The sequence below is a fragment of the Teleopsis dalmanni genome, chromosome 1, assembly GCF_002237135.1.
Source record: "Teleopsis dalmanni isolate 2A chromosome 1, ASM223713v2, whole genome shotgun sequence".
Lineage (NCBI taxonomy): Eukaryota > Metazoa > Arthropoda > Insecta > Diptera > Diopsidae > Teleopsis > Teleopsis dalmanni.
The window spans coordinates 54,707,325-54,722,013 of NC_051846.1; the positions used below are offsets into that span (position 1 = coordinate 54,707,325).

Below are 14,689 nucleotides of genomic sequence, written 5' to 3' on the forward strand. Positions count from 1 at the left end.
TCTTTTTAATTATGAAAATCTTTTCGCCCACTATAAAAAATTAAATAAGTATCTTACTTATAGGTGAAATTATTTTTGACTTAAAATAATTAAATTACATAAAAAAGTTTCTGAAATAAGTAAAATAAAATTAAAGGTGCGTTTTTAAATAATTTTGTTTCTTATATATTATTATTAATTATTGATTCAAAAAATTCACACAGCACCTATAAAAATTATAGAATTTTACTTAAAAACTAAATGCATAATAACATATTTGTTGTGTATGAGATTTGTTAGTATAAAATATACCAAAAAGTACAACTCGCACATATCAGATAAAAAAGCGAAGAATGCAACTCTGTACTCTGTATCTAACAAGAGACAGAGCCCTGAAGCTATATGCGAAAATCGACAGGCTATTTAGCACTATTTAATCTCAGAGTAATTACTAACCGAACGGGGCGCTACACAGATCTTAGATCAGTCATTAAAAAATCACGAGGCTTATGAGGCGTACACAAATTAGTCAGTGAGATGGGTGGAATTCTGTAGAAACCCCCCAGCTATCAAAGAGTAAAAGTGCCCAGATGTACTAACTCGGCAAGGTTCAACATTAAATAAATTTATCAATAATTAATCTTTTGTAACTTAAAACAGTTTTCATAAATTTATACAGGTTATAATTATTGCTATCATTTAACAAGACTTTAACTTTATCTACGGATACAAGTACTTTATAAAAAAAAATGTGTATTTTATCTGAAAATCGAATATACTCCATTAATATGACATATATTTTTTCTATTTCATAACGATTAAACAAAGAACAATCATGTTCAGATATATTAAATTCTCTACGATTCAATTTAAAAAGACCACCTACATTTAAAAAGTAGGCTCGGTATGTGCTGAGTGTTTTCGTAATAAAAACTATGCATAATATCATATTGCAGCTGTCGGTACATGATATGAGATCCTGACCTAGCATTTGCGACAAAGGAATCGTGTTCACTCCATTTGTATAAAATTATAATATTATTGTGAAATAATTTAAGATCCATATTCCGAATACTGGTTATTGTAAGAACCAGTTTTGAACACATATTTTCCCAATCTTTGAACTAATATATAGTTTTATCAATTGTAAGTTCACAGCTAGTATTCGAGAAAGCCTTGTAGAGGGGAGATTAAAAATTTTTTCTTATATATATAGGCCAAATGTGTTTGCACTGTGTCTACAAACTGCGTTAGTAAAACCGTTTTTAAATGGAGCAAATAGTTTAGGATGTTAGTAGGTTTAAATGGAATTTTTTTTAATTTTGTTTTTAATTACATATATATTTCCTATATACCTATCATTAGCTGTTAATCAGATTACGAAACGAAAAAAATGTGTCGGAAATGTACATATCAAAAGTCTATCCAAAAAAATGTTTAGTTAAGAAGTCCTTGATATCTTAAAATGTACTAGTTGCTTTTTTAGGATGACAAAAAAACTGTTTCCAAAAAAAACGTATTTTAATATAAAAAAAAATATAAATATTTATTTCGTTTAATTTACACATCCAATTTTACTCCAAGTTTTATGTTGACATATTTTATAGGTTAATTTATGAAAATGGTTGCTTTATTCGTCATAAATCCCTGTACAAAATTAATTAAGTTCATGTGAAGAGCTTTATTTTTTGCTAACATTGCCTAAATGCATAGCCCATTTATTAAATTCAATCAATACATTAAATTCGTCTGTTTCTGGATAATCTCTATTGCTAATATATTTATTTGTTTCGTTTTGTAGATCTTGAAAAATCATAATTTTGGTGTAATATATTATTTTATATAACCAATTTATAGGGCATATAGGTGGTATAGGTGTTATCTTAAGGATCATATTAATATACATATATAATATATAATAATCAATTACACAATTAGCCCGTAAAAAACAAAATTATTATTACATATATTTGGTCATTAAAACAATAAATTATTAATAATCAATTACAGAATTTTATTGTTCGTTAAATTGGATGTTTGTTAAATTGGGTATTAGTCATTTTGAACGTAGACTGTATATAAAAAAATTAACAATATCATATTTGCATCAGTCTTATATGTTTTTAAATTAAATTTTATTGTTATGCTAATAAGTTTTATAATTCTCATTCGCTACAATTACTAAATTGAATAAGTGCTAAAGCCCTGATAAAGACTGAATGATGATATTTAATATAATAATGGTAATAATATTTTTTATTATCTTTATTTAAATGCTTTGATTATATTCTTATGTATGTAATATATGGAATACTTAAACTATGGAATGTTAAATAACTATATGTGTACATATATCTCAATGTCTTAATTTTTTTTCATTATATTTAAAATAATAGTCAAAGTTTAATCAAAATTGAAGTACTCACATCTTTATTCATAGTTCAAGTCAAAGATACTTTTTCTACATCAATCATCAGTAATTTTTTTTTTAATTAACAATATTTACTATTGACAAGAAACTCTAGTTTAGTTTAATACGAGTATCTACAACCCCAACAAATTTTGATTGATGAACAGAATTTTTTTTGCAACTTTTTGTATTAGCAAATATTTGCCATTATGCCAGTTTGTATATTTAGGAAGAAATTGTATGGTGTTGAGGGATTTTTTTTTTGTTTTTGTAGAAGTAAAACATATCTTAATATAAGTAACTCTTTTATGTAAATAATGTTGAAAGTTTTTTTTATTAATCATTAGATTTTCTTTATAAAATAAGTACGTATTTTCTCCGGTTCATATTGTATCTATTTATGAACACTGATTTTGAAAATGTGTGGCCTCAAAAAGATGTCTCGTTAATTATGGATACGATAAGTTTCAATTAATGTGTAAACATTTTTAAAATATTGTTTAATATATATTTTTAATAATATATACTTTAGCATGAAATTAGTCTTCAAATATAATATGTGATAATAGTGAAAAAGTTTTTAAATCCAAAAATTGAATTTTCTAATTAAAAATTCTTGGGCATTTTATTCATTATTAGTGGTCTTTGGCAATATATGTTTCAATTCTCCATATATAAATATTGCATCCAAGTTACAGGAATGGAATGAATTCTGTCTCATATTAACCGTAGATTAGCATGATAACACACAAATCCAGCTTATACTCTTACACCTTATCTGAATTATTTGAATTCAGATTTTTTTTTTAGCTTCTGCTACTTATTTGTAAACGACAATTGTATTTACCGTGCTATATTTAGAAGCGCATAAACCACAGCTATATAAATTTATTTAATTGTAAAATAATGTAATTTTGGTTTAAATGTTTTAAGTTTTTACGTCGAAAGTATTTTGAAGTCGGTTTTGTTATTTAGAACTTTAACTTTTATTTGGATCGTATGTTTTGTATATTCCTATACGTATTTCGGCAAATTCGCTTTTACCTTCATCAGGAGACTTTCTAATATTTGCCGAAATACGTATAGAAATATACAACAAATTCATTGAGAGAGTTAAAGGCCATATCTAAATCAAACTAAGAAGAATGTATCGATGAAGAATTATTACAAATTATTATTATAATTATTATGATCATATTCATAAACTCAATTATGTACTTCAATATATAGCAAATATATTTCAATTTTCATCGTTCCATAAATATGAAAGCTCTAATAGATGTAATTAGATGTAGACAACTTCAGGTAATGTTTGATAAATATTTCCTAAAAGTCAAAATAATAAATATTTTATTAATAATTAATAAAATAATTATGAAATATCAAAAATCAAGAGATTATTTTATTATATTGTATAAGTTAATTATATAATTATTATAATTATATAAGTTAATTACATAATTATTATAATTATATAATTATTAATAAAATAATAATGTATTCGATTACCCCAAAAATCAAATACTAATACTCTGCAAAGCATTTCAAGCTATGAGTGTAATATGTGTGAAAAATTGTATGACATACTATAATATGATTACAAATACGACTTGAAAACCGATTAGAGAATCGTATTATAGTAGAAGACTCTGCAAGAAAAGTCGCGGGTAGGGTACCATTTTCTCTCGATAAAAGAATTATTTTCGATCAGGCAGAGGACTGGAAAAAGGAATCGAAAAAGACTCGAATATGATCAATAATTTCATAAAATACTGGGTGCTTGGTACTTTATAAAATCTCATTTAATGTGTTACAAATGCCTTAATAGAGTTAATAAACAATATGCGTGTATGAAGGGTATAAAAAACTGCATATCATGTGCATTTGAAAAACTCACAAAAATGCTTGAACTCAATTATGCGTAGTTTATCCGACAAACAAACAAAAAAATTATTTTCTTTCTGTTTATTTTTTACTATTTATTCTTTTTACCACAAAAATACTTTTTTAACAATTCAACCGATTTTGTGGGTGGTTTTATGTGTTTTTTGTATCCAATAAAATTTAAATAATCACTTCATTTCTGTTTATGTAAAACTATTTAAAAAATTAAGTATTGAAAAAATAAGTTCAAGTTCATTAAAAAATCTTGTGGCGATTAAATTAACAACTTTATACTTTTTGCTTTTTGGAATTAGAAACAAAGAGTTCAAAAAGTGGGTTTAAAGAAACATATAAAAAATACTGAAATTAAGATTCTTCAAATTTTATGATGGCACACAGCATCAGCACCACAAAATTTGTACGTTTTCCGCAGATAAAAACATTAATCGCGCTGTTTTTTGCTTAATTTAAATATAAAATGATTAAATTTTTTAGCGAACCACAATCAAATTGAACTAAAACGTTTTAAAACCCTCAATTGTTGTGATAAAATAAAATTAAAAGTATAAAATATTAAATGTGATTTGTTTTAAATAAGAGAAAATTATAAAAAACTTTAAACCAAGCGTAAAATGGTGAAAATGCTTGACTTGGATCGTCATGCTGATTGTCCATTGTGGGAGGCATTGGCGTCATCGTCTGTACCCTGGACTGGGGTCCGCTATGCCTGCCTCAATGTCTTGCATGCCTACTGTAAAGTGTTTGACAAGAAGGAAATTTATGATCTCATTGTAAGGTAAGAATTTTTCATCTATCCTACTAAAGGGAAAAGTGTTTAAGTTGTGTATGTAATTTTCACATTGTGAACGTCACTTCACAAAGTCGTAAAAATTTATGTTACAAAAATATTACGTATTAATGATATTTTAAAAGGAATTCGCTATAAATGAAATGTTTTTGGGCATATTAAATTCGAAACATTTACTAAATGATGGGATAAACTTTTTATTTTTTTTTGTTTTTAGGTAAAAATTTTTTATTATAATAAATGAAGTAAAACAAAAATTGGTATGGTATATTATCAGAAAATTGTGGATGAATAGAATAATTTGTTTAATAGAATGAATTTATTCTTCATTAAATAACGTGATTTGTATATAAAGTTTATCATTACTTGATAACCTGTTATAAAATTTTTGCCTAACATTTTAAATGAGACGGTTTTGCAACTTGATTAGGTTTGTGTCCCTAAAAGTGATAAAATTTCACAAACTGCTATAAATTCTATACATGCAGTGTACATATAGTTTTCAGATAACAAATTAAAATTTGTTTTTTATTAAGAACACCTTTATTATATAGTATATAGTAAAATTTTTGAAGCAATATTATTATTTATTTATTTAAAACATAAATACACCAAAATAAAATATCTAAGGGACTAGAAAGTAGTAACAGCAGAAACATTCGATTTTTGGAATATATTAAATATAATTTAATAATATAATAAAAATAACAATAAAAATAATAATAATAAAAAAAATAACAATCAAAATAATAGTATTGATATTACTATTATTATTAGCAATTACATCTAGATATGAGTCAAAACTTCCTTCACAGTGTTTCTACACGACCCTGCGTTAATGTTAATTTCGTTTAATGTAGACCTTCACCAAGCCACATTTCCGATATACATTTTGCAACGTATTGAAAACAATACATATTGTATATTTGTATTTCATATATTTCATTCTTAGTTTTGTATTAAATTCCCAGTTAGTTAGTACCTTTAAAAAAAATATTTTTGGCTATTTTTATTTAGTACCTATTTTCCTTATCGGGACTCCATATGAGCAAACGACGAACGTAAATACTTTAAGTACTCTATACGTTAATTTAAACAGTCATTAATAATGAAGGTTAATGATAAACGTTTAGATATTAATTTTATATCATTTATTTGTAATCCATAATGGTTACTCTTTTGATTTGTCATATTTTTTTAATTATTCTAATGATTATTTAATTCTCTAAATTAGCAGCTAGAAGATATTATCAAAACTTTTTCTTGACAATATCAGCAATATCGTCAATATTCAAGGTATTCAAGATTCAAGATAACAATATTCAAAAGATACTATACATATACTGTCCATTTATTTTAATACCTTTATTTAAATGCCAATAGACTTATAATAGATATGTTATCTAATAAGTCTTATAATTATCATTTATTTTATATATAAATCATAAAGCGCAAATTTGAAATTTATTTTTTTCCTTTCAAGACAACGAATAACTTCATAATGTGCCGCTAGAGGTTTTATCTCAAAAGCTTTAGACCAAAAAGCTTATTGTTCCATTAACATAATGTTATCATGAGATTTTACTTAACATTCTGTTATTGTTATGTTAATGTTATATTTTTTCCTGAACTATATATAAGCATGAAGCTGAAATATTGCAAATATTAATAATAGATATATACAGTGTGTTTGTGATTTATTCAGCATAAATATACGTAAGATGTTTATTTAGTTCAAGATACGTACGAATTCCTACTCTGGGGGTGGTGTATTTTCAATATTATGTGATATATAAGGTGTTTAAAAGACCTCTGCTTGTAACAATCACATATAGTCCAAAAATATTATCTCAAAGCGGCTAACCTAAACATCTAAAATTGTATATCAAAATTCTTTAGTCCATTAAGTTTTCTTCAATTTTATACTTAACACATCCTTGAATTTAAATAAGTATGAAAGTAATAGTCAATTAAACTTGGTTTTTGATTGGAAAATTCTGAATCATTATTGAGGAAAATATTATTACTAAAATAATAATTTTTTCAAAAAATGTATAATGAATATTATATATCTACAGTTCTATCGTAAATAAAATTAAGTAATAAATTTAAAAATGAAATTTTCCTAAAAAAATAAAAAATATCATATAAATTACTTATACTAATCATTATTGAGGAAAATATTATTACTAAAATAATAATTTTTTCAAAAAATGTATAATGAATATTATATATCTACAGTTCTATCGTAAATGAAATTAAGTAATAAATTTAAAAATGAAATTTTCCTAAAAAAATAAAAAATATCATATAAATTACTTATAAATATAAATTAATATGTAACTTTCAATACTTCACAAAAAAATTATTATAAAAAAAAGAATACAGATAGATTAGGGTATAAGGTTTAACATAAAGTTTTAAACGTTTAAATCCATATTAAAACTTAACCCAATTTCAAAATATCTATTTTTTAAAACATTTAGCAGAGATATTTAATATAAATATTTAAAATAAATATATTAATGTGTATTTTGTTTTTTATTTTTGTAGAAAAACTTGCCAATCCTGCAAATGTCCCCGCGAAGCACATGCAATTTACCAACAGCAAACCACAACAGTGCAGGAACGTTTGGGTTTCAAAGTAGTATCACCTGCAGATTCTGGTGTAGAACCACGCGATCTAGGCTATACATGGGTACCACCAGGTATACGCGCCTCATCGCGTATTAATCGTTACTTTGAACAAATTCCACAAGATAAAATACCTAAAATTGGAACTGAAGGCGCACGCTATCGTGAACAACAGATCTCATATCAATTACCGAAACAAGATCTATCGCTGGAGCATTGTAAACATTTAGAAGAACAGCATGAAGCTTCATTTGAAGATTTTGTAACTGCACGAAATGAAATTGCCTTAGATATAGGTAATAAGATAATATAGGAATTTTATTTTATTATATTAAATATCTTTATTTAACATATATATATACTTCAGGTTATATAAAGGATGCACCATACGATGAGCATTGCGCACATTGCGATGGTGAAATTGCAACTGGAGAAATGGTTGTGGCTGCGCCGAAATTTGTGGAGAGTGTTATGTGGCATCCACGTTGTTTTACTTGCAGCACGTGTAACGAATTATTGGTGGATTTGACGTATTGTGTCCATGAAGATAAAATCTATTGTGAACGTCATTATGCGGAAATGTTAAAACCACGCTGTGCTGGCTGTGATGAGGTAAGCATTTTATATAAAACTTATTACCGTTTTGTACTATCACTATTTTAAATCTATTTTACCTCTCCTTTAAATTGGTTTATATATTTTTTTTTTTTGTTTTTGGAATAATACTTACACTTAGCACAACACACCTTTTTCTAATAAAATTACTCAATGGCAAAGTGTAAATAATAAAACCTGATTTAATATGTTTTTGATTGTGTATTTAGTGATTTTTTCAAATAGTTTCACATTTTTAATCAAATTGTCTACATAAATAGTGTCGCGTGTCCTTCTGTTATTTAATACGTTTCTATGGAATACTGTTTTTGATATAAAAAATCATCGTAGAAAGTTATTTAAGTGAATTGATATGCATTGACTAATGATTGAAATTAATACGTTTTTGTAAATACAATTAAATTGAAATATATTATTAAAGAAAATTATATTGAATTTAAATATCTATATGCTCATAATATATAATATACTAAGAATAAAATACAATGTATATTTAATATATTCAAATATAATATAATAAAATATATATAATAATATAATATAATATTTATAACTATATAATATTATAAAAGTAAATTTAAAGTAATATTTCATAAAAAAAAGACGATCCTTGAAATAATAGTGCATTGTTATAAATGTAATCTTTCAATTATCAATGGACATGTATGGACATGTATATAAGCACACAATCTGTCTCGATGATTTTTATTGCTAGAAATTCCTTTTATAGCAAAATTAAATGAAATTGTATTGAACTTAATTGGTAATGAGGTTTTTTCTTCTAGTCTATTTGGATAAAAGTAAGTTCGTCCTAGGTTTTTTATTCTGCCATACTCTTTAGTTGTATCTATGATAATTATTATTAAAATAATAGTAACTCCAAACACAGAATGCAACGCAAATTTTTCTACCAATACTATAATACTTCAATAACTACATTTCTTTAATGTATAAAGAACCCCACAAGATATGTTATAAGATATGTTTTAAGATTTCGTTACTCATACGCCTAGATGAAAAAAACTGAAAATAATTCTCCTGAGAATAGTGATAAAAAAATCAACACAGAGTAGATACAAAACTTATTTATAAATAAAGTTTCTAAAATAATAACGAACTGACTACCAAAAAATAAAGAAAAAGTATAAGAAAATAAATGAAAAATAATCAAAAGTTTTGAACTTAAATCCACTTGAGCGTCTATAAATTTCGAACTTATTACGTTAGAGTTATAGATAGATAACGATACGCTATACACAATTTTATAACATAACATTTTTATTTTAAAATAATAATAGTAACAATTATAATACATATAACTCAGATATCATTATTGGAACAATAATAATAACAGGAACAATAGTAACAATAATAATAGGTATATGTATATGTATTCAGATATCATAATTGGAACACTAACGTTATCATGACTGTAACCTTTGTTTGATTTGATTTTACAAAATACACTCAACACTAGTATTATTAAATATTTTAATATGTTATTATTAAATAAAAAAAATTGCAAAAAAATTATTTAAAAAACATCGCAAAAATAAAAATAAAAACATAAAGATCTTTTTTTGGAAAGGTCAAGAATAGAGATCGTAGTGTAAAAAGGAACAAATGCTTAATTGATTTTGGTACCTTTTCCAAACGCTTCTTGTATTTGTTATATAAAAGGAGACATATGCATTTTTAAGTTCTTAAGTGGAACCTACCATAAAGAAGTCTGAGAAACTCTTCTCTACATCAATTATTGTTAAAAATGAAAAATTTTTCGCATGATTTTTTTTTTGTATTAAACCACGAGTTTGTGCCATTTCAAAATAAAATCCATATTTTTTTTATTATTTTAATTAAAATAAAAAAACAATTATGAGCTTTTTTTTTGAATTAGGGCTAGTTGGGCTAAGCATGCCACTCAGTCAGTCAGTTAAACCCAAAAATAAAATTTAGCACTAAACCTGATTATGCTACACTAACTCGATTTGCTTACTTTCCTAAATGAACACAAATCATGCTTAAGACTTCATAGTCCAACAATTTTAATGTAGTTCTTAATCAATAAGCGAATACTTGTCCCGACAAAGATATATTGTATATAAAACATAATTAACATTTCACATAGTAATGTAAAAATTTATTTACTCATTAAATTTAAATCAATTCTGTCATCTGCATAGTAACCTTAATCGTATTTTTTTTCTTTCTTCAAAATTATCTCAAAGTAAAACTGATGTCACTTTCTTACAAATGTTGAAAGTATAAACCCTTCCCAATGAAAATAGAAATTGCGATGATTTTTGGATGGAAAAAATAAAATTCTTATGTTTAGTATAAATTTTCTTCCTTTTTCCTTTTCCTTCAATCACTGCGTTTTATGATACTCCGTAAATGGTCAATTGCCATTAGCAACATTTTTTTTTCTTAATGCCACAATTTTTTTTTTCTCATTATCCGCCAAAAGGTTGCCAATGAAATGAAGGTGATACAATTTTACAATATTTTTAATTATTTTATACTTAGAAGACAGCAACAAGGCAAAGAAATTTGAGGAGCGGCCCTTTAGTTTCGAAAGACTTGTCATTCAATTGATACTTTTTTCCTTGCATGGCATTTAACAGGAAACCAATTTTGTTGCCGTAAATTGAAAATATTTCATTTCGAAATGCACCGACATAGAGTAAAGTGGTTGTTAGTTTATTATTTTAAAATAGTTGAAAACGAAAATTAAATAAAATATCAATCCGGAAAAGCATATGCAGTCAATTAACAAGTGAGTTTCTACAGTTCTATAATAAAATTTATTTTTGTGTGTCAAAATTAAAAATTAATTAATTGTGTTCAAAAGTCTCTTAAAATATTTGTGTGGATTCCATATATAATATAAAGAATTTAAAAAGAATAAAATAATAAATATGCCATTAAAATGTGGATCAACCAAAAATTGTGTGCATCTTAAACTATTTGTATCTGAAATATATTGAGATTTATTGCATTTTTTTTAAATATCTGGCATATTTCGCATCTCTTAATGTGATTTTAATATATTTTAAAATATATCGTTACAAAAACATTGAAACCAAAATATATGAAGTGTTAAGTATTTAAAAGTTTCACATCCTTAACGATAGATACTTTATGTAATTATTTCTAATAACGAACAATAAATAAATTGACACAAATTCATTGAAGTATATTTATTTTGATGTCATTTAGTCAAATTTAAATATTCTGATCTAAATAAAATATTGGAATAACAAGTATATCCGTACGTCAAATATTTATTTACAATCTGGGATCATATTTAAATATTTATATATTACTGAAAATACCGAAGCCTAGAATAAAGAACTTGAGTTTGTATAAACATCTGTATACAATGTATATCACACCGAAACTATTACATTTATGTATTGTTTTCTATTATATCAATTAAATAATAGATTTTTTTGGGACTTAATTCTTAAATCATTCTCTTACTGACAATATTAAATGTTTTCAAATTGTTTTATTTATTAAGTTAATAATATCGGGTATAACAATAAAATAAAAATAATATTAGAATATGAAATGTTTACTTGTATTAATCCTAGTTATTTTATTATAAAAGATAAGCATAAAAGGGATAGTAAAAAAGTATTTTCTCTTCAAATATCAAGGAAGGTTATCATGCATTGTTATTTTGAGCCTATAGATAAAAACATGTAATTTTATAATAGAAAATTGGTTTGTTATTTTTTATATATATTCCACTTGAGATACTTCCGAAATATAGTTTTTGAAGGTAGCAAAATTGCTACCCACTCAATTTGTCTTATAATGTGTGAAACCGAGACAATATAATTGGGTTTCTATATCAGGAATTCGTTATGAATTATTTCGAAAACGAAAAAGTGTTATTATATTTGGGACATCCATTCAGTTTAATGTAAAGCTTATACAAATAGAATCATAATCAATCATCGGTTGTAGTCTTATACGCATCATTTGAAGAACAATTTTTGTATTTTTTACGCATATCTTGGCACCAATTGACTTGAGTATGTTTTTGAACCTTTGCTAATTGTCTGGAATCTGTCCAAAGCAAATCTTTTTAGCGTTATAAACACGCTTAAGGTTATCAAAATAAATTTAGTAATAAATCATATTAATTTTAAGCATGAAAATGATCGTGAATTAGTTCATTTTTTTCTGAAACTTGACTTTAAAGTTACTGTATACAATACAAATTGCTATTAAAATAGTAAAAATTGATATACATTTCAGTACACGGTCGACGGCTAAAATGCCATAGCTTTATATATATAATATAATTGTTATAAATTTCTATGTAATACAACAAATTTAAAATGAAGGAAAAAAAGCTGAAATACTACTACTACACTTTTTCAGTGCAAATGTAAAGATGTCTTTTTCTATAAAAAAAAAATTAAATTTAATCTAAATGTTTAATAATAAGGTTTAGTTAAAACATTTACTTATCAAAATTACAATTATTTGGTCTTAAAAGATACATCACATCTGAATGTTAAAGGCATTAAAATTTACGAGAATGAAAGATATCCGAAAGGTTAGTTACAATCACAGCTGTGCAGTACTGATTACTTTTGTAATTATATGACCATCTATTTTCAAATACCTTGTAATTATAATGAAATTGGTAATGGAACTGATCAGATGTAGCAAATGTAAGGAATATCGACTAATAACTTTTGTAAGTTTTGTCTTTAAAATGTATCCAAAAATCTTGCACAATCATTAAATGAACAATAAAAAATCATGAACTGTATCTAATCCGACTTGTAAAAGCAATGGAAGCATTTGAAGCTTTATTCAACTTGTAAACCTTATAACATGTTTTCACTTAAAATACCATTGAACATTTGCGAAGTAATTAAGATATGGAAAACATACTCTTAGTTTAAAATTGCTCGGAAAAATATACTTTTCTATGCTTCATAGATAACGAAAATGCATTCAACTATGTAGTGCATTCAAAATTAACTAAAATTATGGAAAAAATTTAGATGTATTCATCATTTTTATTGGAAGTAAACTGTAAATTTCAGAATTAAAAACCGATTAAAAAATAAAATTAAAATTCGAAAAGAATTGATGCAATGTTTTTTATTTAAATCGGAATACATATTTCAAAAAGTTCTAGCCTTAAATAATATTGTCATTAAAGTAAAAAATTGATAATACACAAGATACTTAAAACTTACTTACAATACTAACAGATAATATAAACAAACTCAAACAACTTTCGCGCAATATATTTTACTATTGCCTCATCATAGTTCTAAGTGACTCGGAAAAGTTTAAATTCTTCTAATTATTGCTAAATTGATTACTTCTAGTAGTAATAATATTAGTCGTGGTAAACTATTATAAAAACTTATTTTCTAAATAATAAGATTTATATAAATAACTCCCACAACTCATTAAACTGGAAAGCCCAAACAGTTTCCAATATGGTCTCGTATCAATACCCAAAAAATCAAGCACATAATTTTTACACAAAATAACATTTCAAACAATGACGTCTATATATACTATAATGCAACCGAAAGAGTATCATATACACAGCATTTGAAATGCTGGATTTGCGACAGTTGGCAGAGTGACAAATGAATTCGGTGCCAGATAGGATCCACACAAAAAGTTTTCAGCAATAAAAATCTAAACATAAATCTTCCTCTACTATATCTAAAATGCTACTTGTGATCTACATTGTTGCATGATGCGGATGTTTAGACACTGAAAAGGAATTTTGTACTAAATTAAAAACCTTTGGAAATATTTATATATACCATGGTAGAGCAGCAAAACAAAGTACTTGACTCCCCAATATTTGAGATTAGATAGATCTAAAAACGACAGGACAGCTTATACAAACAGGACGAAATTGAAACAATTATTTTAATTTATATTAAACATTACGAGGGTCACTTTTTTGTATGTTAAGCCTAATAATGAAAAATGCATGATCGTCATGTAACATACGGTGAGATTGAGGAAACCTTAGGCTTTAGTGCACACAGCACACAAATGCTCAAGAAGTACAATGGCAATGTTTTAAAATATGTGTATAAGATTGTAACAAGTGACGAATCATGGATGTATGCGTATAAGCCGAAACGTAAACAGCAGTCAACTGTATGGGTGTTTCAAGATGAACCAAATCCAACAAAAGTTGTTCACGCTCAAAATACATCATGTTGCAACTACGACCAGTTTACCATTTCAGAAACGTATAACGATCAATTCCGAATGTTATACAATCATTTGTTTACCGGAAGTCTTCAGTTAAAAACGGAAAACAATCAAAAACCGTTAGATTATTCTCATCAGGA

General features: G+C 25.5%; 1 protein-coding gene across 1 annotated transcript in view; it reads left to right on the top strand.

The window, feature by feature from the left end:
- Window positions 1–8,378, top strand: part of LOC119681503 (prickle planar cell polarity protein 3-like) — a 137,809-nt gene extending 129,431 nt beyond the window's left edge. The window contains exons 3-4 of the mRNA XM_038094718.1: window positions 7,635–8,011; window positions 8,083–8,378. Coding sequence (XP_037950646.1) covers window positions 7,635–8,011; window positions 8,083–8,378 — 673 coding nt within the window. The remainder of the gene's footprint in view (window positions 1–7,634; window positions 8,012–8,082) is intronic.
- Window positions 8,379–14,689: the final 6,311 nt, after the last annotated feature.